This window comes from Leptonotus elevatus, chromosome 13 (genome assembly GCF_054856555.1).
Source record: "Leptonotus elevatus isolate MCC_2025b chromosome 13, RoL_Lele_1.0, whole genome shotgun sequence".
Lineage (NCBI taxonomy): Eukaryota > Metazoa > Chordata > Actinopteri > Syngnathiformes > Syngnathidae > Leptonotus > Leptonotus elevatus.
The window spans coordinates 4,348,754-4,372,468 of NC_141251.1; the positions used below are offsets into that span (position 1 = coordinate 4,348,754).

Sequence of the window (23,715 nt, forward strand, 5' to 3'; positions counted from 1 at the left end):
AAATCATTGGAAAGCTGAGCTCATTCTCTTTTGATCGTGCCAAAAACCTTCTTTCTGAAATGTGGGTCACTGTGACTCATTTTGCTATGCCAGGTCGCAAACGATTCTGGAACAGTGGTGGGCAAACTCGGTCCCTCAAGGGCCGGAGTCCTGCAGGTTTCGGAGGTTCCCCTGCTGCAACGCAGCTTATTCTAATCAATAGGATCGTTACCAGGCTTATGCGGAGCTGATCATTTATCAGCTGCGTTGGAGAAGGGAAAACATCTGAAACCTGCAGGACTCCGGCCCTCGAGGACGAAGTGCGCCCGCCCATGTTCTAGAACCATCAGCAAACAGGGTTTAACATAGTACAAATAACTGTGAAGAAAAGATCATGACAGCCTTTTAGCAAATCATAAGTTGAGAAGTTAACATCTGTAGTCGGGTGGGAAAGTGTTTTGAAGAAACCACAAATGTGTGTTTTGAGTAAGACTGTATTTACAGGACCATAGCGAAGATAATGATTTAGATTTTAACAACCTCATTGGGAACCTGTCCAATATTGTATGGGGACACACTCCACTGCGCGCCACTGAAGACTGGACTCCTATGCAATGATTAAAACGGCTGCTATCGGGTTCCTGGATTTTCTAATTACAAGCTAACCGCCAGAACGTCTTTGACGGCCTGCAGAATGTCAAATCTGGTCTCAGCTGGATGCTTTTAAAAGGTGCTCAAAGCAGGAGGAAATATATAAGCGCAAATAGCGACGTCAAGGCAATCAGCGCTCGATAGTTTCTATTTTCCGAGTCCTCCTGTGATGACTCCCGCCAACGGCAACTGTTCAAACGGCGCTTTGCATGAAAGCAATATTCGCCTCCACTCACACGATGATACTTCCTGTTGGTTTATTGAATCCATATTTGCCCCGCCCTGCATCCAAACCGCGAACCCAAACGGCGAGGAAAACGCAACCAGAGAGCCCAAACTCTCCTCCCCCAATCAGACTGTGTGAAAAAGTACCGTCTTGCTTTTAAGTAAACATGGAAAGCACATGTAACAACGTGACTGAAGATGGTTTACATTAGGCAGCGGGATATTTAAGGCTGGTAAACCTTTTGGCTAGAATTACAAAGTGCTTGTGGCCACACCCCCTTTAATGTACTAAAAGTGTTTTATCATTTCCCAACAGCCAGCCAACGTTGTCTACAAGTGAGGCGCAAAGCGCTCAGTTGAAACTAGCTGAATGTAAATAACGCTTTATCTGACAGCAGGTCGCCCTCTTCACTGGAGGTCTGCGGGGATTTAATGTGCTGCTGCAAGCTTGAAGCCTTGATAGCGTCCTCCGGCCAACACTAATCACAAACTGAATGATTCTCCAGGAACGATGAAAACTTTTTGCCAGAGCTGGCAAGCGAGACCTCTAAACCGCAAAATGGATCGCAGATGTTCTAATCTAAAAAGGAAAGAAAAAACAGTTTTGAATTCTAATAAGAGACTGAGAGGAGGGTGGGCGGGTGTAGAAAAAGAGAAGAATAAGATATATCTGTCCTCAGTGTACTACCAAACAAAATAGTTTGATTTGGTCGTGTTTTTAAAGCTTCTTTTTTTTTTGTCACCACACTGCAAATTGCCCCCTTACCATTGTAACGAGTAACGACGTGTGATCGTGCCATAATGTCTTGCAGTTGTGACGAAAAGTGTATCTCGATAAGCTCTTGTTCTTGAACATGGTGCGTTTCACTAGAATATTTAACATTATGTAATAATATCGAATTTTTATATTTAGTAATAACGTCTCATGACTGACATTTTACCATCCAACTTCATATTTTTAAACCGTCTTGGTCAGTGATAATTTCGCCGCCGAAAAATTTTCATCATAATTTTCGCCACGGGAAAAAAAATTCAGACGAAAATTTAACGAAAACTAAAATAGAAGCTATTTTTTGTGACAATAACCTTAACTAAAATTGACTGACAATTTCGTCAATGACTAAAATGAAAACAACACAGTGACGAAAATGTACACAATCCATTCAGAAGGACTTAAAACGCGGGTTGGAGAAAATAACCACTCAGAAACTGTTCAGTGTTCACTGCACTTTATTTAATATTCAAACATGTTTTCATTCATTATGCGGCTGTAAAATTGATCTCAAGCAATTATACACTTTTTTTATTTAGGTGAAAACCAAGTAATTGTCAGTTCAACACAGTTGTATTTAAATGTGTCTTGCGTGTTAAACTACAGTTACAAATAGGTGTGTTATAATTTTCTGTATGAAAGTTGAAATGTATGCTGAAGGAAAATAGACTAAACTGTCAATTTAGTCGACTAAAATTGCTAAATTTCTTCGTTGACTAAAATTGCTCTTTATTTTTGTAGACTAAAATTGGATTAAAACTAAAATACAATCAGATTACTAAATTATGACTAAAACTTTAATTCATTTTAGTCAAAAGACTACAACTAAATTAGAATTTCTTGTCAAAATTAACACTTGTCTTGGTACGCTTAAATGTAGCCTGTAACACGAAGTGACAAAGCATTTGTTATGTTGTTTCTCAGTCTAAACACTAGGAGGCACTGTGTAAAAGGAGTACAAACAAGAGATAAGAGACAAAGAAGAAAGTAGATATACACACAGGAAGCCATGTTAGCTCTGTTTTAACGGCAAAATAAGGTGATAAAAAGATAAGACTGCTGAATACAAGTTATAAAATAAAACTGTGACAGGACAACTGAAACAGTATCTAACCTCAATGTTTGGAGGGCGTAACATTTGGTACGGTTACAAGTTCCAAATATGTTCCCAGGCTGTAAACATCAAGTGTCAAGAGTATACAACTTACGATGGCTACAACCCAAGCTGATGTCATCCTTTTCTATGCATTTACCAGTACAGTGCGGTATCTGAGGTCTTGTTGACAAACAATGGTCACTTTGGAAGAATGCATACAGGAAGATGACCAAGGATGCCTCAAACAACGCGTCTTCTTCATGGAAGGAGCAGACACATGCCAAGAAGGAAAAACACCAAAAGCTGGATGTCCTCCATTGCTGCACTTTCATTGTACCTCCAAACTTAATCCAGTTGAGGATTTACTGTTGAATTGATCTGCTTGGTGGAAATGTGGCTTTTATTTGACCATTTCATTTTTTCGGGTTTGGAACGACACAACTTCAACAGAGCGCAAAACAATCAATTGACTATCTGCTGGAGAAGCCAATGTTGCGATTGGTATTCCATCAAAAGTGATCAGTCTTCTGTATTTCACTGCTGGATTAATTGATCTCCAATGAAAAATCCTTTCTTCGCTTTACTGCCACACTTGGAGAAGCAACAACGTTATATGTGAGCATTGGCCAACACTATTATTATACAGTTACACAATACACAATGTAATCTTGAATCTCTGGTAATGGACCTGCTAGACAGCTCACCTACAGAGAAGTGACTCACTTCAGGGACCGCCGCATGTCTCGCTGTAATTTTCTACTCAATGGCAAAGTCACTTCCACTTGTCGAGGTTCAAGCTTCCCATGGCCCACTGGAGTGGGGCAAAGGTGCTGAAACGCTCCCCGCTGCAGTCAGCGTGGCGCGATGCACGCCATGGACGCCCCCACACCGGGCCCCCTCCATTAGTGGAACAATAAAAGTGCAAAAACAAAAGGAAGTGAGGAAGATTTTCCATGGTGCGATGATGTCAAGGCCACGGCGGCGGTCGCCGGGTTCACAGCGAGCGTTCACAGGAAAACTTTTCCGCGCTTGACCTCCAGCCAGGAGCGGCTCAATGGGCTCAGGACCAACAGCTGGTTCAGGTTACCTAGCAACTCCCAAGCCGGGGGCCTCGGCGATGGAGAATGAGAGCGCGAGTAGGGCAGGGGGGAGCTCGAGGTGGGCCGGTGGGTAGAGCATGGAACACAGTTGGGGTTCTTTGTGGCAAGTGCAGTGATATTAAAGTCTTCCCAAACAAGGAGGGGGAGCAATGTAACCCCATAAGCTTAGAGAACATGGACCGGCAGTCAGACGGGTACAGTTTTGAGATCAGCTCAGGGGCAAAGAAACAGAAGAGTTGTTAAGGAAGGACTAGTTGTTGGAAGGATGCTGCTTTTGCATCTTTGAGGAAGGCGTTCCAAATTTTGCTTGTAACGCAAAGCAAAAATACAAAATTGCACGGTGCTGAAGTCTTAGGACACCACTGTCTTTGCTGACTTTTTTTTCTCGACTGATAGGATTGTCTATTCAGTTTTCAATCCTCTATGCAGGAAGTTTGTTTTTTTTATCCAATTTTTTTATCTCCAATTTTTCTCCCTTTGCTGTCTTTTTCAACGGCTTCACGATAATAAGTGTACGTTCCTGTTGGTTTACGACATCATACACAAACCAGCAAGAAAGCTAACTGACAAAAAGTAAACACAAATAGGTCACTCCCCAATTATTGCTCCAGCTGTGTCCTTTGATACATGCTCGAACCATTCCCCCACCACACAATCAAAAACCGAACAATTCCACTGTTTTTACATCCTACTTCATCAACCAGAAAACAGAGTCATAACTAACAAATACATGGACAAGACAAATATGTCACTCTGCAATTTTTGCCATTTGACAAAGCGATGCATCCATCCCGTAATAAAAAAAAAGGTAAGTCACCGTTATTTGTTTTACGTCATCCTCCAAAAACCAGAAAGTAGCATGCTAGCCAGCAAACGAATGGCAAACACAAATATATCACACTTCACAATGATTGCTCCCTTTTTGTGCCAATTAAGTCATGATAGAACCTCATATAATCCCAAAAATATTCATATCTGTTGCTTTATGTCATCAGTCACAAACAAGGAAGTAGCCTGCTAGCTAAAAATGAGAGCCTCCAAGATTTGTCAATTTTTCATTTTTCTTTCCCCCCCCCCACCACTTTTATGCATTTGGAGGCATGCTACAACCATTTCGCTTTCCCCACATAAAAATGTTTACATTACATTTTGGCCTTGGCGGAGATCTATGCTGTACTGACTTAGTGACAATTAAGACAGCACCCTGTAGCAATTAGCATGTCATGTGCAAATTTACCAGTGAAAATTCTATTACAGGGCTTCATAAAACACACCCAGAGCCACAAACAAATGTTAACCACTGCTGACCAGTCATTTCCACTGGCGACAATACATAACATTCACTTTTGTGCATACATACGAGCTACAATAGGGGGCTTGTGTTCCTGGCACTGTCTACTTTCTGGAGTGGCTTTTACGATCCCTTGGCATCGGGTGAAAAGGGAGGAGGAGGGAGGGGGGGGGTGCAATCTTTTTGTTGGCAGACTTGCCCCCTCTGAGCCAACCCGCAACCCCCCCCCCCCCCACCCACCCAACCTCCCTTTGCCCCAGCTGGACCCTATCAGCGCCCCGTCTACACCAGCAGCCTATCTCTTCTTCTACTATGTGGACACACACAAAGACCTTGTTTGTCCTCCTGCTGCCCTCCTCCAAACTTAATACAAGACGCACAGTGGTGGAAACTGGGGGGGCGGGGGGGGCACGGAAGGGAAGGTGATATCAGTAACAAACAGGAATGGAGACAAACACTATCGCTTGTGAGGCTGCGAGATACAAAACCATCTGTCAGTGTAGATGATATACACACACACACACACACACACACACGTATGGCAGTTAAGTTATGAACACGCCTCTATTCTGGCAACAGAAATGTCAAACCACACACACTCATGGACATAAAATTAATAATTTTAAAGAATTTGACAATGAATAAACCCTTGGAGGAACTGTAAAAAGAGCCAAAAAGAAACATTTAGCCCAGAAATATTTATTATAATCTTGAAATGTGTTTATATTTGCCCACACGTTTAGTATGGTCATTTAAAGGACCCCAATGGTCCAAACTAAAATGGCAAATGCAACTCAAAAAAAAAGAGAAATGAGCTACTAATTGCTGCTGTTTTTCTCAAAGCAAACGAGCGCTGGGCCGATGTTAAACACACGCGCTCCCACACAGACACACACAATTTGTCTCCGGCCTGCAGATGATGACACATGACAACCTTTACAATCACCATCACCATTTCCCTCCCACCCTCCTCCTTCCTCGTTGCAGCAGTGCAGCGCTCTCGAACACACACACGCATGACACACTTCATTGCAAAAACATTAAGGAGGCTCATTAGACACCGACGCCTCCTTCGTTGGCTCGTCTCGATTTGTATTTTTTATCCGCGCACGCACATACACAAGAGGCGTGCTCCTTGCCTGGGAAATGCTGTCGCCACATTCTTCCAATCAGGAGCTGCACATGGTCCACAAAATGTGTTGTAGAGGTGAAAAAAACAAAAAAAAACAAGTGGATGTTTTAGAGGATTCTCTCACGTCCTCGCCTCCTCCTCCTCCTCCTCCTCCTTCCTCTCGCAGGCTCCCACAGCTTGTTTCCAAATGTGTCCTCCTTGGTCACCTCACCCCCTGAAGCTCCATGTCTTTTATTTCCTCGAGGACGGGAAGGGATGGAGAATGGATGGTAAAAAGAAAAAAGAAAAGAGGCGCTCCTTTTAATCTCCACTGAAAGGGAACCCAAAAAAAATGGATTTCTATTTGTCTCGAGCCAGCAGCGGCGAGCGCTTCTCTGCGCGCTCCTCTTCTTCTTCTTCTTCTTCTTCCTCGTCTCCTCCAGATCAGTTGCACCTCCCTCTACTCCCCCACCCACCCACCACCCTCTTGGAGGCGGCAGGTTTTTTGGTCTTTTCACTCAGACGTCAGGCAGTCTTTTGTTGCCAGCCACAGAGAAAGAGAGAGGGAGAGGGAGAGGGGAAGAGGAACGGGTTGGAGGGGAGACGATGGAATGGAAAAGCCCAAAAAAAAAAGACAGAGGGGAGGAAAAAAAATGCTCGAGGAGAACCAGTCGCAACGAGTGTCGCCTCCCCTTGTTCTCTTTTGCTCATTTTTTTTAAAATCCCCTCCCTTTTTTTTTTTTTTTATTAGTGGTGATGTGGCCTTCAGGGTCCTTTAAGAGTGCCAGACTCTTTTGTATACACTAACTCAAGCTGTTCGCTGTGATATCACTTTTTTTTTTTTTTTTTTTACACATTCCTCTCAATGTCATTCAACCAGGAATTCAAGTTTTATGTCCACATATACAAGGTTATCAAAATATATTATTTTCAACATTATGGTAATCGAAAAATCTCTTAAAAATCACAGGCTGTAAAGCATGTAACAAAACAACAACAGTGAATTAAGGATGAGGGGGAAAGTGGACTTAAACTCACAATTGAGAGTACAGTGAATCCCCGTTCTAGACCCACCCACGATAGGTTAAAATCCGCAGTATAGAGAAAATACATATAGTTGTACCCCTCCCACACACAAACGTATTAAAATACAATTTCAAAAGTATTCCTGAACATCTTTGCCTACTCTGTCGCTGGAAAGTCTATTATATATCGCTTTGAAGAAACAAAACTCGCACAGGTCTCCTAATAAAAGGAAAAGTGTGCTTGCTTCCAGATGTTTATTTGTCACTCCGAGCTGAGGTTTGCTATAAAAGTGACACAAAAAAGAAGACAATTAACTCATTCCCTCCCAGCCATTTTCACTGAAGCAACCCCCTTCGCTCCGGCTGTTTTACTGGATTTTGACTGAGGCCCAATGAATATTGTGTTCTATTACTATAAAAACATGGAACCTAACAAAAGAAAGATTAGAGTCTCTTCTTTCATCAGGATTTTTTATTTTTTTTTTGTATCAGTTTTCGTTTTGCAGCAATTAGCATTAGAATATAGCGAGGTTTCACCATTATTCACAAGCCTGTTGAAAACACTGGGAAAAAGAGCTTGTTGCAACATGGCCCTGGTTGATCTCTTATACTCTGCTGCCACCTACTGGCCGTCTTCTATTTTAAATAATAACTACCACTGCTTTAAGCGACCTCTTCGAGTCAGAGGCTGCATCAAAGCCTTCTGTATTCTCTAGCATTTAAAAAAATCTATAAATACGTTTTTGGGACCATGGCAATATTTAAAATAGAACGTTATTATACATTTTTTGGGAGTAAACAAGTTAAACATGGTATTTGAACACCAAAACCTTCACTAAACCAAATCATTTAATCTAATGAGAGTTTGCTAGTTTAAGGCTAAATGTAATGCAAAATGCCATAAATGAGCTAACAGAAATGAGTCTTGATGTTATTATATAAACATCTTGCTCCTAATTACTTACACTGCAATCTAAACAGTAGCACTCATGTTGTGACACATCTCTAAATCCAGACTTAATACTGTAAAAATAAATAAATAAATAAAACACTTAAAAACCTGTGACATAGCGGTGGCAGAAACGATAAAACCTAAATCATATTGACACTTGACATCCACCAAGGCAGGCAAAAAAAAAAAAATCCTTTACATTTCGCCACACCAAAATTTACGGAAGGCAATTTGGAATCTACCATGGTTAAGACATCAATTGAGTTGGTGGTTAACTGCTTTTCATACAAAATGTGTGATCTCAAACTTTGCATTCCACCTTGTTTTAGTGTTTTAGGTTCTAATATTAACAATGGTAAGACGTATTTAGAATGTTAAAATGGCACTTAAAGACATCTCATATAATTAGTAAAGGATTTTTTTGACAGCAAACCTGAAACTCATTATTTCTAATTTCAATGAATTCTTATGAGAATTTGTATACATATATATTTTTTTTAACTCAGAGGTGCACCGTGTGTGTAAAACTAGTCCAGCTCGTCCACACTCGGGACTTGCGGTGTCATTCACGGTCACATCAATACTTGTTGTTTTCCTGCCTACACAGTAGACACTCATACAGTACAAACGCACACACACACACCTGAGCGTGTACGGTGCATGAGGACAAACACAGGATTTAAATCCTTCAGTCTTAAAGACTTCATAAATAGGGATTACTGAGTGACAGATTAACGTGGTTACTACCACTACTACGCTACTGTGATTGACATCTTAATTGGATTTATCTAATGAAGGTTAATAAGTTAGACCTTCAGGTTACAACTCGGAAGTCATTCAGTAAATTAACAGGGAATTCAATTCAACCCAAGTACAATGATGTTCTTTTGTCTGCTACTTGACCCCGGTTATTATTAATTCAGGTTTCAGGTTAATGCCTTTTTTCAGTTTTAGATTGATGGTCTTTTCTTTCAAACGTTCACTATTGCATTAGCAGAGGTTATGAAGATAATAACAAATTACGAAGATAATAATAAAGGAGTTTTCAGTGGTGTACAACTCCACTTAAAATACCAAAATATTAGAAACACCCCTTAGTACGGCAAGTACTACTTCATAAAAGCTGAACATGAGCGTTTAAGGTTCAATGTGACATCTTTGGTTACAACATGCAACCAGAGTCCAAAGACGAGCTGTAGTCAAAAGAAAAACAAGACCTCGTTCATAACAAGAGAACAGCGGACAGAGAGAAATGTCAACTGTATAATCCCACCCCCAAAAATCCATCATCCCATCTGTCCCCTCACTGACAAACGAGTAAAGTACAAAAACCGTTCTGTGCAAGACGTGAGCGGTGGTGAAAAAAGAAGGAATGAAAGCGAGATCGCACAGCTGCAAGGGGATGACAGATGTTCAAGTTGGGGGGGTGGTTGGGAGGGGTCGATGTCAGCACATAAATTCTCATTCTCTTATTCATTCCTCGTCTGTGTGACACCATCACTCGAGTTTTTCTCTGGCAGCCGATTGCGCCACTTTGCTGCGAAAAGGATGTGAGTAAGCAAGTGAGCAATAGGTTAAGTATACAGTGAATGAGGGAATGTGATGTGCTTATTGCACCCATGAAATACAAAATATCGGGGCGATCGTTGGAATATTTTCAGAGGTTGAAATGGGCATGAGTAGTTAACTCTTTTACCGCCGATAACGTCAATTGACGTCTACTACGTTGATGTTTTTTCCCAATGGGCAGTGCAGCGTCCTGTGCAGCACTCCTTTTGTGAATGGGTGTAAAAATCACAAAACAGCCACTAAACATGGCCAGCAGATGGCAGTATTGTATCTCTTTTCAATGGGCTCCCGGTAGTATCAAATTACAAGAAAACATGGCAGATCTTAGCAAATAGAACGTTTTCAAGGATGATGTGAATGATCAAAGCCTTTGTCAGATTTAATCTAATTCACAGAGCATCACTAAGCGAAAAATATTAGTATCAAAGTCAATGTTGTGCAGAAAATGTACCGTTTCACAAAAAGCTTGTTTTCTCCTATTTTCAAATGGTGATTACTAAAGAACGGAAAAAGGTAGAAACATACTTTGTATTCTAATGAAAGGATGGAATGTAATCTTTCATGTGGAATCCACCATGTTTATGTAGTCACAGCACGCAATATTCTGTTTGCCTTGAAATCTGAGTTAAAATGCTCAAAATCGGCTGCCACTGTCGGGGTCGTTTTTTGGATAACATTTGTCAGTAAAGAGGTAGAGATGTGCTCATGAATCTTTTTGTAACAATTGTTTGCAGTTTTCGGACATTAAGGTTTTTTACATCAAGCATTTTAGAATGTCGTTGAAGTCCATAGACCTCGTACTGAGACGTCTCCACGGAAGCAGTCAGAGGAGCGGCAAGAATGTTAGAAGTGGCCCCAAAATCGAAGCTGAAGAGAAGCTATTGCTCCAGAGCAATTTCATTTCAAACTCCAACCAAAGCCCTTCATCTTCAAACTCAGAATGGCTGCCGTTATTCCTTGCTTTGACGCATTTTCGACCTAAAAGTAAGCCATCTAAAATGTTCTAAAAACAACAGAAACAGAAAACAAGCCTAAAATCACTACAGTCTTTGTTATAGGGGATTTTAACTGCAATTTTTTAATGCATCCCAATGAGCTTTGTTGGTCAGGTATGTAAAATCAAAAGAGTTTTAAGTATTAGAGAGACCCACTGAATACACATTATAACGAAAATGACTATTTATTAACCTAAATTTGGGTCGGAGGGGTCACATTCTGACAGCAGTTAGCACCTAAAAAGAGGCTGCCAAAATAGTGGGACAGTATAGTCGGGTTACTGGTTAAACACAAAAACATGTGTACTAAACTTTACTTGATGGAAATGTGGCTTTATAAAACCTCAGGCATGTTAAACCGGCCAATCAGTCTAAAGCAGCACTCTCCATTTTGTGATCTTTTTAGCTTGACTCGTCCTCCTCTTACAGCAGACAGACAAGAAAAAAAACACAGTAATGAATGAAAAGTGCCTAGTCGGGTATGACGTTTGTTTGGAGACATATTTCTTTCATTACCCCTTCCTCCACTGCCCACCACATACACACACACACACACACACACACACACACACACACACACACACACACACACACACACACACACACACACACACACACACACACACACACACACACACACACACACACACACACACACACACACAGTGCAATGATTTAATGATGAACAAAGATGGCGCGGGATCAGATTTACTAAAGAAAGACAAGCAAGAGTGAAAAGGAGAAGTGGAGCAATGCATGGATGCAATCCTAGCGCACTTTATCCTTTCATTACGGAAAGAGGAAATGATCCTGCCTGATATCAAGGGGAACAGCTGGTGGGGGAGAGGACCTCTGCGCCACTTGCCAGCACACACACACACACACACACACACATGCACAAACATCAGTCGACATGCAGGCTGTAGAGAGCCAAAGGGGAGGAGCTGTCGTTGCTTTCACACGTCTTCTGCTAACAATATTCCAAAAGTTCCACCCAAAAAATAAAATAAAAAAAATAGTACAGTGGGGATAATTGACACGTTTGTTGTGGCCTCTATTTTAAGTAGCAGATCCCCCCAATGTATTGGACTCAAGTTTGATATTCCAGCTGTAGATTAATTACTTATATAAATCACAAAATCTACGACATAGCTAATATTTTTTTTTAGTCATGATTGCAGCAGTTTAATGCCCATGCAAACCTTGAGGGTGTCTAAATTGTCAAACTCATTTATGTCAAAAGTTGGCAGGATTTAAAAATGCCTCTGTTGTAATAAACCAAAGCAATCAATGGGGACTTTTTCTTATTCTAGACTAACGTTTACATTTATTTCAATTTGTATCAATTTACCAAGTGGTTTCTGTCATCTCTGGCTCAATTTGGGGTGCTGTTTGCAAATCTATTGTAAAAGTTCATTTTAGGGAGGCACGATAATGCTATTTTCCGATACCGATCATTTAGAAAGTGCCGAAGTCGACAAGTATCATAAAGATGAATTTTATTGATATATCTGCTTCAAAGACAACCAGTAAATTATGGATAATCTGAGAGTTCTTAGTAAGTATTCATTTTAAATAGTGAGTGTATATCCATTCATTTTCGGTAACACTCGTCCTCATTTGGGCCATAGGTGAGCTGCATGACAGATAGACCAAAAAAAAACAAAAAACATCTCACACACACCTATGGACAATTGAGAGTCTTCAATGATCCTGGAATGTGGGAGGACACGGAGAAAATCCACACAAGCGCAACGAGAGCATGCAAAGCAGAGATTCGAACCTCAAACCTCAGAGCAGTGAGGCTAATGTGATAACCACTTGCTTACCAACCAAAATAGTTACACGTCAAAAAAAAAATAACAGCAGAATAAATGTAATGTCTGAAAGTCTTTCGGGAAAGAACATTCAAGTCCTCTCTGTTTTGCCTCTGTGCCGTGATTAAAATGTTGCCTTGCCGTCAACCAGTGGCCGTGAGCTGAAAACATGCAAATGTAATCCAGAGTCGAGCATCCTCTCAGGTCAAACGGAAGTAAATATTTATCCCTGCATGTGTAAGACAAATAGGCGCCCAACAAACAATGCAAAATGACTATCAAGCCAGATTCAGGCCAACGTTTGCACAAAGTCTACTAAATCTCTCTCTCTGTGCAAGTCCAAGGTTGACTGACAGCTGTCACCGCCTGCTTTCCTCCCCCTGCCCGCGACTGTCAATCATCAGTCAGTAGCAGGACAATATCTGTCCCTGCCCCCCCTTCCCCCCGTTGCCTAATCCCTCACTCAGCGCAACAACTGCCCGCAGTTTTGACCTGCTCCGCCGGTTAATACATAATCTGCCATCTCCAGAACTAATATGCACTGACCCTTCCCCCCCCCCCCCATCGTCACGCTACGGGAAATCACGGCTAGTGTGTCACGCAGAGCGAACCTGACCTGTGCTGGCATTGGTCCGCCGAGCCTGACGGTAACCAGCGCACCTCCGCGGGGTGTAAGTAAAGAAGTGGAAATCCTACTGTGCCTAATATGGCTAGCATGGCCGTGTGGGGGATGGGAAGCAAGTGCTGGTTAGTCATATGGAGGCGGGGTCTTGCTCAAGGGCATTCCACACAGCATCAGATACTGGGTGACTTGTCAAAGTTAATGCAGACAGAGATGCTGCTTTGTGCTTAGCTATTAGTAGAGGCTAGTATGGTGGTTAACTAGCTTTGACACTTGAATGACAATGAGCAGAAAATGTGAGTTGTCTTGTGACTGTTTTGCTAATAGCAGCTGATACACTTGTCTGACTGTAAATAATGTTACATGGTTACTTGTCAGAAAAGCAAAAATAAATAAATAAATTGAGTGCAACCCCAAAAAACTGTCTTATAATTGCTTAGATTAATAGTTTCAACTATACATATACAACAACACTTGGGAACACAATTTAAGATCATTTCAAACTCATCTTAAATCATTGCCCTTAAAAATAATTGCATCAAAAAGTGCACGTTTACATGCACATGTAGCAAAAACTCCTTAACCTTAGAAGTTGAACTGTAAAATTAATAACCCTATAGAACAAAGAGAAATGGCGACGGTCCATTATTAACAGTCTCTCCTTAACTTATTTGCTCCCAAAAACATATAAATATGTTCTGTTTTAAATTTCCCACAGACGTATTTATACGGTTTTATGTTTGTTAGTTTTAAGCTAGAGCATACAGAAGGCTTTGATGCAGCCTCTCAACTGTAGAGAACAGTTGAAAAAAATGCTAGTTATTACACAAACGGCCAGCAGGTAGCAGCAGAGCAAAGGAAATCAACCAGGACCATGTTGAAAAAAACCTCAATTACTGACAATTTTAAATATATTTGTGAATAATGATTCAACTTAGCTATATTCTAATGCTAATTGCTGCAAAACGGAAACAGATGGAAATTTACTTTTTTTCCTGATGAAAGAAGAGACTCTAATCTTTCTTTTGGTAGGTTCCATGTTTTTATAGCAATAGAATGGGGCCTTGTAAAATCAGTAAAAATCCAGTAAAACAGCCGGGAATGAAGGGGATTGCTTCTGTGAAAATGGCTGGCAGTGAATGAGTTAATAAGCGCAACAATGCCTTTCATTTGAAAAAACAAAAATAATACCATCATCACCAACTAAACAAGACTTTACCCAAATGCTAATTGCTCCAAAACTACATTGTTAATGTAGAACTATACTTCCACACGTCCACTAACACAAAAATGACCACGACAACAAACATCTTCCATATGCAAACAAGTGCTTCTTTGCTGATTTGTGATGTATGCATACGACATTCTATGCGAATAACAGCAACGTTTCATTGAAAAAGAGGCCCAAAGGATCTCTTAATACCCTCTCTCTCTTACACTTAATAATCACAAAGACAATAAAATCTGTTTAATTAAGAAATCTGTTGCAGTGCCTCAGTTTCAACCTCCTGGCTGTGTGCAGAGTCTGACAGAAGAGGACAGAATGACAGTATTTGTGGATTAGTGCAACAGTGGAAACAGAGGATCTAAAAGGATTAAACCTCCCCTCTGTCTTGTCACTATGGCGTGCAGAGAGAAAATGACACAGTCGCACATCGGCCATCAGCGCTGTAATTTGATTTTATCGGCGCAGTGATGCTGCGAGACCAAGTCGTTATCATTCATGACTAAAATATACTCTAATGTTGCCACCCAAATAAGCAACCGGGATATTAAATGTGAAGTCTGATCCCACAGACACACCCGATATTACTGTATTGGAAAAATGTCAGTGTGGACCGAGTTGGGCTACTGTAGGTGGGTTGTTTAGCCTGTAGCCTTAAAGACTTTCTAGGCGACTGTGAAGCATCCTCATTATCATAATGGAATAAGACATGCATGTTTACAACAGCATGAGCTTGGGGGGTGGAGAGACTTCTGCATTTAACAGTGATACTACATCTGCCATTGTACAATGTCCTCATTGCCAGAGCAGATTATACAGTATGGTCGTATAAAAGCGGTCAGTGCTGCTGTTTGGTTCAATTATTGACAATGTAACACGCTAATGAGAGTGAAATGAGAAATAAATCCTTGCTAGGAGACTGTGGCGAACGATTGCAGACCATAACAAATGCAAATTAACAAACCAATGCCTCAAAGTCCCAATGAATTAAAGATATCAGCCAACATACTGGGCTGCAACCGCACGCATGAATGAAGGAGGTCCTACAAAGAAAATGAAATTCTGACAAATGTGCCTTTTGCCAAACCAGCCAGACATGCAGGAAAATAAACTAGGGAATTGACTGGCAGGATTTGTTCATAAAAGACTAAATAAGGCAGGCACAAACGCAGTGAAGCATTCTTCGTGCAAATGTAATGCAACTAAATCCAAGCAGGATCGAGGCAAATAACAGCTCAAGTTGAAAATCGTAAATAAACATTTACTTGTGTCTGGAGATGCCATAGTGGAAACGATGACTGGGGGACCAGTTCGGCGACTTAGCTTCTGGTTAGCAACCATAGCGCCTTGTCCTTGAATGGAGCCTCCCACAGGAACGAGGGAATTGTCTGCTGCTGCTCCTCCACCCTTACGTATCAGGTGGGGATTCGGATGAGGGCTATGCATGGGTGACAACGGCAACAAGCTCCGGTCCCTCTTCATTAGCTCCATGGGCACCGTGTAATTTGTAGAATATGCTTTAGGTACCTGCTGTTGCGGTTGGGGTAAAGCTGGCATGGAGACGGGCATCTGCTGGGGCATACCTGGCATGTGGTGGATGGAACCTGCTATAGCAGGCATTGATCCAGTCATCTGTTGTGACATGATCTGCATACCCTGCATGGGCAACCCTTGTATGGTCATCCCGGATGAGTATGCAGACATCGGTCTAGACTGAACGGGCATCATGGCACCGACATATGGCCCTGGGGAACGAGGTGGTTGGCCTGGGTAACCTCCAGAGGCTTCCAAGAGCTGCTGAGAGGGTGCACTACTGGGCCTTCTGCCTACTACCTCCCCCATCCTTGGCGAGATGGTCTGCATGGTCCCAGGAGTCTGCGGAGGGATCAGGTGAGGATCGACACTCAAAGCCTGTGGAGGATATAGAGGTTGATGGTGTTGCTGCTGCTGGTGATAGACGTCCGAACGATGGCTAAAACTATTAGAACGCCCTCGCATGGGTGTCTGAGGCTGAGAGGGAGCCGGTGGCGCTTCAGTGGGCCGCTTGCAGTTGTGGACCACTCGAGAAAGTACCCGCGCCTGCCCGAGGTTGGGTGCCACTGTGCGTACATCATTGTCCTCCATGACAGCCAGCATGCTAGTGGAGTCAAATCCCTGCTGGATGAGCGAGGAGATGGTGCTCTCAGAGATACCTTCATTTCGCAATAAGGCAAGAAAATCAGGATCGACTGTCTTCTTGGGATCCATAGGTAAAGGTGTGTGCGGGGCCATAGACGGAGAGGCGGGAAGGGGAACGGGAGGTTGAGCAGTTGTAGGGGCCGGAGTTGGCATTGCCTGCACAGGGGCAGGTGCAACTGGGGCAACTGCAGCAGTCTGCATGGGAGCGGGCGAAGCAGGAGGAAGTGGCACCGCCACAGGAAGTTTAGGGTCGGGGATGGTTACTGTGTTGGGAGGTGGCAAAGACTGTTGCAGGTGCTGTTGCAGGTGCTCCTGCTGAAGCTGCTGCTGCTGGAGTTGCTGCTGCTGAAATTGCTGCTGCTGTATTTGTTGCTGCTGCATTTGCTGCTGTTGGAGTTGTTGCTGTTGCAACTGCTGCTGTTGCAGTTGCTGCTGCTGTATTTGCTGTTGCTGCTGTAATTGTTGTTGTTGCTGGATTGTATAGGGTGAGGCTGTCTCCTGCCTCATAATCATACCTTGACTGGAAGGATCCACCACTAGGCAAGTAGCAGCTTGCTGTTGTGGATCCAACGGGCGACCATTAACATCGGTATAGACAGATTGACTGGCCAGAGGTGGAGGCTCATTTGCATAACGAGGAGATGCATGTTCCATGTTGTAGTGAGCAGGAGACGTATCCCGAGAGGGTCTGCGCTGACTGTCGGGCATCATCTTGGTAACACCAGATTCCCTGTAAGCCCGATTCAGCTCGTGAGATGGAGTTGTCGGAGGAGGAGGTAAATTTGACGAGGGGGCTTGAGGTCCTCCTCTCCCGCCCTGAGCTTGATCCCACCCCACACGAGCCACGGGTGCAATGCCAAAATGAGAACCTGACCTACTGAGCGGATGAGGTTGAGGCGGCGGAGCCTGTTGTTCAGGACGGTAAAAGGGTTCAGATGCGCGTGGAGTCATGGCCGGTTCGTGAGGGTAGTAATCTTGATGTGGAATGGATCCTCTGTGAGCCATGGCTGCTCGTTCGTAGTGGTTCAGGTCTGGCACAGAGCCCTTCCTCAGACCCCCTGGGTAAACCTGTCCGTAGTCTTGGTATGAATACGGCTCCCGCTTCAAATCCAGGTCAGGAGGACGCACCCCTGCGGGATGCTCGTACCACCCTCCTCCACCCTCTGCGTATGACAGAGAGCTTCGCCGGCCAGCTACTCTTGCCTGCTGCTCGTAGACACTCTCAGCCCTGTCCCACTGACCTTCATTCCCCCCTAAAGTGTCCCAACTATGGGAGCGACCGAGACTTAACTGTTTGTTGGTGACAAGCATTTGAGAGAAAAAAGCAGAAAAAGTACCTCGCAAAAGCAAAGTATTCCACTTGTAGCAGTTCTTGTCTTAAGAGATAGTTAAGGAACCAGCAGAGTTCGGCGGTTTCACCTGATATCCGGTTGTAATACTGTATATCCGTGCTATCAGGTGGCTCCCTCTCCAGCTGATAGTGCTTGAATAATTAATCTCCGGTTATATGTTGGCTTGGAAAGAGGACACCGCACATAAACACACCACAAACCACACAACACTGTACACAACCTACGCAAGTCTACGCTGAGACAGGGTGCATGATTGAGTCACCAAATGTCGATTTAAAAAAAACAAAAAACAAAAGGAGGGGCTAGGTTTGGTTAGATGTAGGGATGGGCTTGTACTAATCCAATAGGATTTATCTCCCCCTTCTTTGGTACATTTTACTAGCCCCGCCGATTGCTACCACGGATTACAACCAAATAAAGCCTGTTTAATTCCACTTCGCAGTGATGTCATGTGAACCAGAAACGACTGTACATGGTGACGGTGACGGCAACTGATGGGGCCAACGATCCAGAATCCACCTGCCCCCGAGATCCCTCACACACCTCTGAAGTGTCACCTACCTGATGGTGATGATGTGTCGCCTACAGGTTATAGCCGTCCGTTTTCCCAGCAGAGGGAGGGCGCTCAGTCACGGCGTTATTGAATGAAATACGGTTCCCTCCACTAAGTCCCATGCGCTGTCAGTAAATGTCAAATCCACTCTGATTGGACACTAATCCTACGGGCCTCGTGCTAGCTGCAGAGCCTCCACGCAACTGCTGCCCGTCCGGTCCGGAATCAACCTCAGTGTGTCTGTAGCTCATGTTCACTGCCCTACTAAGAGTCATTTAGAGCTTCCCTTATGCATAAGAAATTGGTTCAATGGTGGCTCAAATTGACAAAGGGACTGCCTTAACTCTGATCCTGAGAGTATTACTACTCATTTATAGAGGTCACAGGTTGCATTTTCAAAAACATGTACATGCTTGAAATGGTTATTTTGCTCATCTTTAGAGTAGCTCTATAATGTGCAAACAATTTTTTTTTTAAACTGAGGCAGTGTAGTGTATGGGGGCCGGGAGCTTCTGTGTTGCACTGTAGCTGCTGTTATACTGTAGCTGCTAATCAAAAGCACCAATAACCTTTGTTTTTTATTTCTTTAAAAACAAGTTACATTTAAAACATGCCATTGTGTAAAGAGCTTTTATATTACAAATACAAGCAATTATGGCAAAGAAGTGACACATAAGTACAGAGATTCTAGAGAGTCTTAACATGATGTAAGGGTTTCCATTAGTGTTGTAGTACCGATTTAATCAATACAAAACATTGCTTTTAGTTAGAAAATCTTCAATATGTCCTTATTTTTGGAGCCGTGGCTGAAGCCTCTGCCTTGGCATGCTCTGCTAAAAAGAATAAAAATGACCCGCTGACTTAAAATGAATCCAGTGCTGCAGGAGAAATAAATACAAGTGTCTCCTCTGCTGTCACGAAACAAAAGCATGCTCCGAATGTTAAATACTCATTTGACTTATATAGCAGTGAGGGGCAGGAGTCACCGAATGGAAATGGGATTACAGTACTAGCGTTGACTGCGGAGAATAATGCTGTCAGCTCGATTGTAATACACACTTCACAAACATTAAGTGCACGGCTGCCTTGGATGCGAGTCCCGTGATACAGTAATTGTCTTTGAAAGCATCTCTATAGAGGATATAAAATGGGCGACAATCACATTAGAATAGAGTAGCAATATTCTATATCACCATTTGTCACATATACACGCTGCTGCATCAAGCATGATAAAAATGTTAACAAATAAAGTGGTTTTATGAAATGCAATTACTGTATGTTCTGTAGTATTTCTGTTGGAATGCGTGCCTTCAAGAGGTGGGGCCAACTGAATAATGTCAGGGACTTAAGACAGACACTGTATCATGATTATTGGTGTAAAAGAAAATGATTACAAAAACTCTACAGACGTCAACCTTCTCGTGGCAGATATAAACATAAAATAGCATACTAATATTAATCACATTTTACATTTGTAAAATACACAAATGTATTTTTTCAAAGTATAAAAAAGCTCCCCTAAAAAAAAATCCCTCTGAAAACACCTTACTCTTAATAGAGGATATAAAGTAATTCTGCCCTCTGCTGGTCGCTGCCCTCTAACTTGAACTTCAGTTTACTTTCTAGTATGACATACAATATCAACATAACCCTAATAATATGAATGACAGATTGATTGTATAGCTAATGCAAATGTCCATCCTCCATACACACTCACCAGGTTTCTAATAAATATTGAAGTCGTACCAGTAGCAGCAAAGGCGCGCGACTCTAAATATTTTCCTTCAAGTCAACTTTTCTACCCATAATCCATCTCCCTAGGGGGGGGGGGGGGGGGGCAGCCTCGACCCACGGAGGCAACAGGTCCATGTAATACTAAGGAGGCTATTTTGGAAAAGTTAAGAAGATTTATGCAGGAACTTGAGCACAGAAGTGAAGCACACAAGGATGGATTGTGACACAACACTGTGTGCTTTCTAAGCTCCTCCCTGCTGTTCCACAAAGCTTATGAAAAAAAAAAGGGGGGTGGGGGTGTTGAGTAGGTTTTGGTCAGGAGCCTGGAAAAAGCCCAGAGAGGGGGGGTGTAGTGGTTATGGTATCAGAACCAGATTTCACTCTGTTGACGTCATAGCAGAGCTTGGATACCAAAACATGAGGAAGGATGAAAAAAAGAAGAAGAAAATGCGGTCTTTTTTTTTCTTTTTCTTTTTACCCTTAAACAAACATTTTCTCTATCACTTGTCCCCATTAGGGTCTTGGTATCAATACCAGGGCAAACTGACTTACAAACATTCACACGCATTTAAAGCAATGCAAAATTTGGAGTCTTTAATGAAGCGAATGAACCAATGCAGCCTTTCATTATTACATCATATTATAATTTGTTTCCATTACTATACTGTCTTAAGAAGGTCTAACAGTGTGTCATATGATTGATGACAACTCATTACGAGGTCTAATCACCACTGTTGAACTTGCCAACTATAACGTGTTGCAATCACCATGACAAACTCTTTGTCGTGCAGTTTTGTAAAAATGAACACCCCCCGACCAGTGTCTTAGCTCCGGACAAATGCAATGGTGGGCAATGGCGGGCTTTGGCGCTGCTGCCCGTGCCAAAATGCATGCTGGGAAAGCAGATGGAGCGGACATAAGGAGGGAGGAGGGAAGTGATGCTCACGACAGGTGTTTGCCACGTTTCCCTTACTGCCGCCCGAATCTTCCTGGCATCGTATCAAAGGCACGACAGACAGAACACTTGTATGACACTAAGGTTGTAATAGTGATAAATAAAAATTATATTTTCTTGTGTATGATTTCGTTATGTATCGTGAAATTACAGGATTGACAAATTAGCATCAAAATTAGGGCTGGGGGACAAAATGGCTAACTCGACTAAATTGACCAAAAAACTTGGTCGATGCAAAAATGTCTACCTCGAAATTATAATAAATCATAAGTATCCCTGCAATATAAGGATGTGGAAATAAAACATGTTCCAGTGGCATGTCAATGAAAAAAAAAATGACCAAAATAAATTGGCAGATAAAAATAGGACGGTATGGTCATAGACGACTCCTCGATATCCATCAAGTTAATGCTGTACGAATATGTCATTGTGATGCATTCCGATATCAGCAGAAAAAGGAAGAGCTAGAAAAAGTTTCAACTTTGTCTTACCCTCACAAATTTTGTCTAGTCGCTGACGTTTCACTTTATGTTTGTCGGTCAAAGCCATGCTTCCAAAGTCTCTCGCTCTTCGCCACTGTCACATCCGAAGTTGTCCACTCCTCACTCAGTATGTTGGCTTAGTGATTTTCTGCGAATAAAAAATAATAATAATCAAAGTCAGAAAATGGACGGTTGTCTCGAAAATTGCCATTTTTCCTCAAACTGCTCAGAAAACGGTCAGGGCTGGCCATTGTAAATGTTAAACCTGTTCAATATTTACAATCGCGTGTCATCAAGTTAGCCTAGCTTCTCCTATTACTATATCTTCATCTTCTTTGTAATTTTCCCGGCAGTCTGGATGCCCTGTGGCACCATGCTGCCTCTCACAGGTTAGTCTTGGTACTACCCCAGACATCTGGCTGGAGAGAGGAAGACTCGTGATTGTTGGTGCACTATTTGTTATTAAACAAAAATACATTTTTGGAGCCACATTACACAGATTGAGTGGAAAGCTCAAGGAATAACAAAAAAAAAAAAAAAAGTGAATGTAAGTGGTGTGAGTGAGTAAACGAGGCATTTTCCTGATAATTTACGTTCAATGAGTGATGCGCCTCTAAGAGCAATCTTCTAATTGGTTCCCGCTGAGGCCTGCGGGAGGCGGTGATGTCTTTAGGGGGGGGAAGAGGCAGGCAGATGCAGAGGAAAGCACACAAATGCATGTACGCACATACACACAAACAAAAAGGGAATGTGGGTCAGTTAGTCAGCAGATAGGGATGTGGTTGCATCAGCAGAATAAAGACATATAAAGGGTGGAAGAGGAAGGGAGTGAATAACATAGCAGGGTGAGTAGAGTGTCATTCATCTTCCTCCTGCGTGTTTTTCCTCCTCGACTCATTTCCTGACGGCTGCATTCTGGCTTGCTACAACGCTATCATGACATCTTTAACCACTATTATAATTGCCATGTTTAGTGGTGAGACACAGCGAAGCAATATGGTGGGATAGTAATGGAATTTTACGCGGCCAATTGCTGAGACATGATGGGAGGCGGCATTGCAGAATTCATTCCGCATTCAAAACTGCGGTCATTTGCTTCTAGTGTCAGCTTGCTGACAAAATTTTTTAAAGGTTCACATTAGTGTTAGGGTCAGCGCAGGTGAAATCAGAAGTGGGGTTTCCATCCACCCATTTTGCTTAGAATTTTCCAGAAATGCAAAAATAAAACTGAATGAAAACGCTAGAAATTCGAAAAAAAGGGCCCACAATTCGTAAAAAAAAAAAAAATAAATAATTTACGCTTGGAGGGGGTGGATTTTGAAGCGTATCGAGAAAAGGAAAATGCGAATTTTGGCTATGGAAACAGGTTTTGCGAATAAACGCTGACAAGACCGGATACACGTCTGACTGGATATTATGTCACACGTATGTTTATAGTCACAAAGGCAAATGGCAGACGATAAAGTAAGGTATGTTTGGGGGAACGACCAAACTGAAATATTTTTGGAATGAATTTAAGAAGTGAATATTAATGCAATTTTAGAGGGAAAACAGCAAAGCAACGCTACGGTTTATCAAGAATTACAGCAGCAAACTCATACGATGTCGCTTCCTGTTCTTCTTCTTCTTCTTTTAAATTATGGTGTATACCGCCACCTACAGCGATGGAGTCCCCTCTCAAGAACAGATATCGCATGTCCGTTTTGTGCATTTTAGTAAATTTGCACACAAAAAAAAATCGAAACAATTGGATGGAAACCCGACTAATGTGTGTTGAAGAGAACTTTAAACCTTTTTTTTTGTGATCGATGTGTTCCCGTTATTTATTTATTTTTTTAGATGTGGAGTGCATACGAAATATGGATTGAGAACATACACAGGCGTTGGGTGATCTAATTTGATCACATTTTTATGATTTCTAATCCAGGCCTAAATCGGTAAATGATTTGGCTTTCCATTCATTTTTATCACATCAGTTTGATCCAAACAAATGAGGCTGTGTAATCGATAATGATGAATATTTAATTCATT

General features: G+C 42.2%; 1 protein-coding gene across 9 annotated transcripts in view; it reads right to left on the reverse strand.

Moving 5' to 3' along the window:
- Positions 1-23,715, reverse strand: part of ctbp2a (C-terminal binding protein 2a) — a 50,859-nt gene that overhangs the window by 14,188 nt on the left and 12,956 nt on the right. For 4 of the 9 annotated variants that reach the window (XM_086092349.1, XM_086092351.1, XM_086092350.1 and 1 more), the window contains one exon: positions 21,694-21,832. In XM_086092349.1, coding sequence (XP_085948475.1) covers positions 21,694-21,751 — 58 coding nt within the window. In that variant the 5' untranslated portion in view covers positions 21,752-21,832. Of the gene's footprint in view, positions 1-6,253; positions 6,703-13,199; positions 13,268-15,695; positions 18,232-21,693; positions 21,833-23,715 lie in introns of those variants that run through there. The other 5 variants (XM_086092346.1, XM_086092345.1, XM_086092353.1 and 2 more) reach the window with 4 other exon arrangements.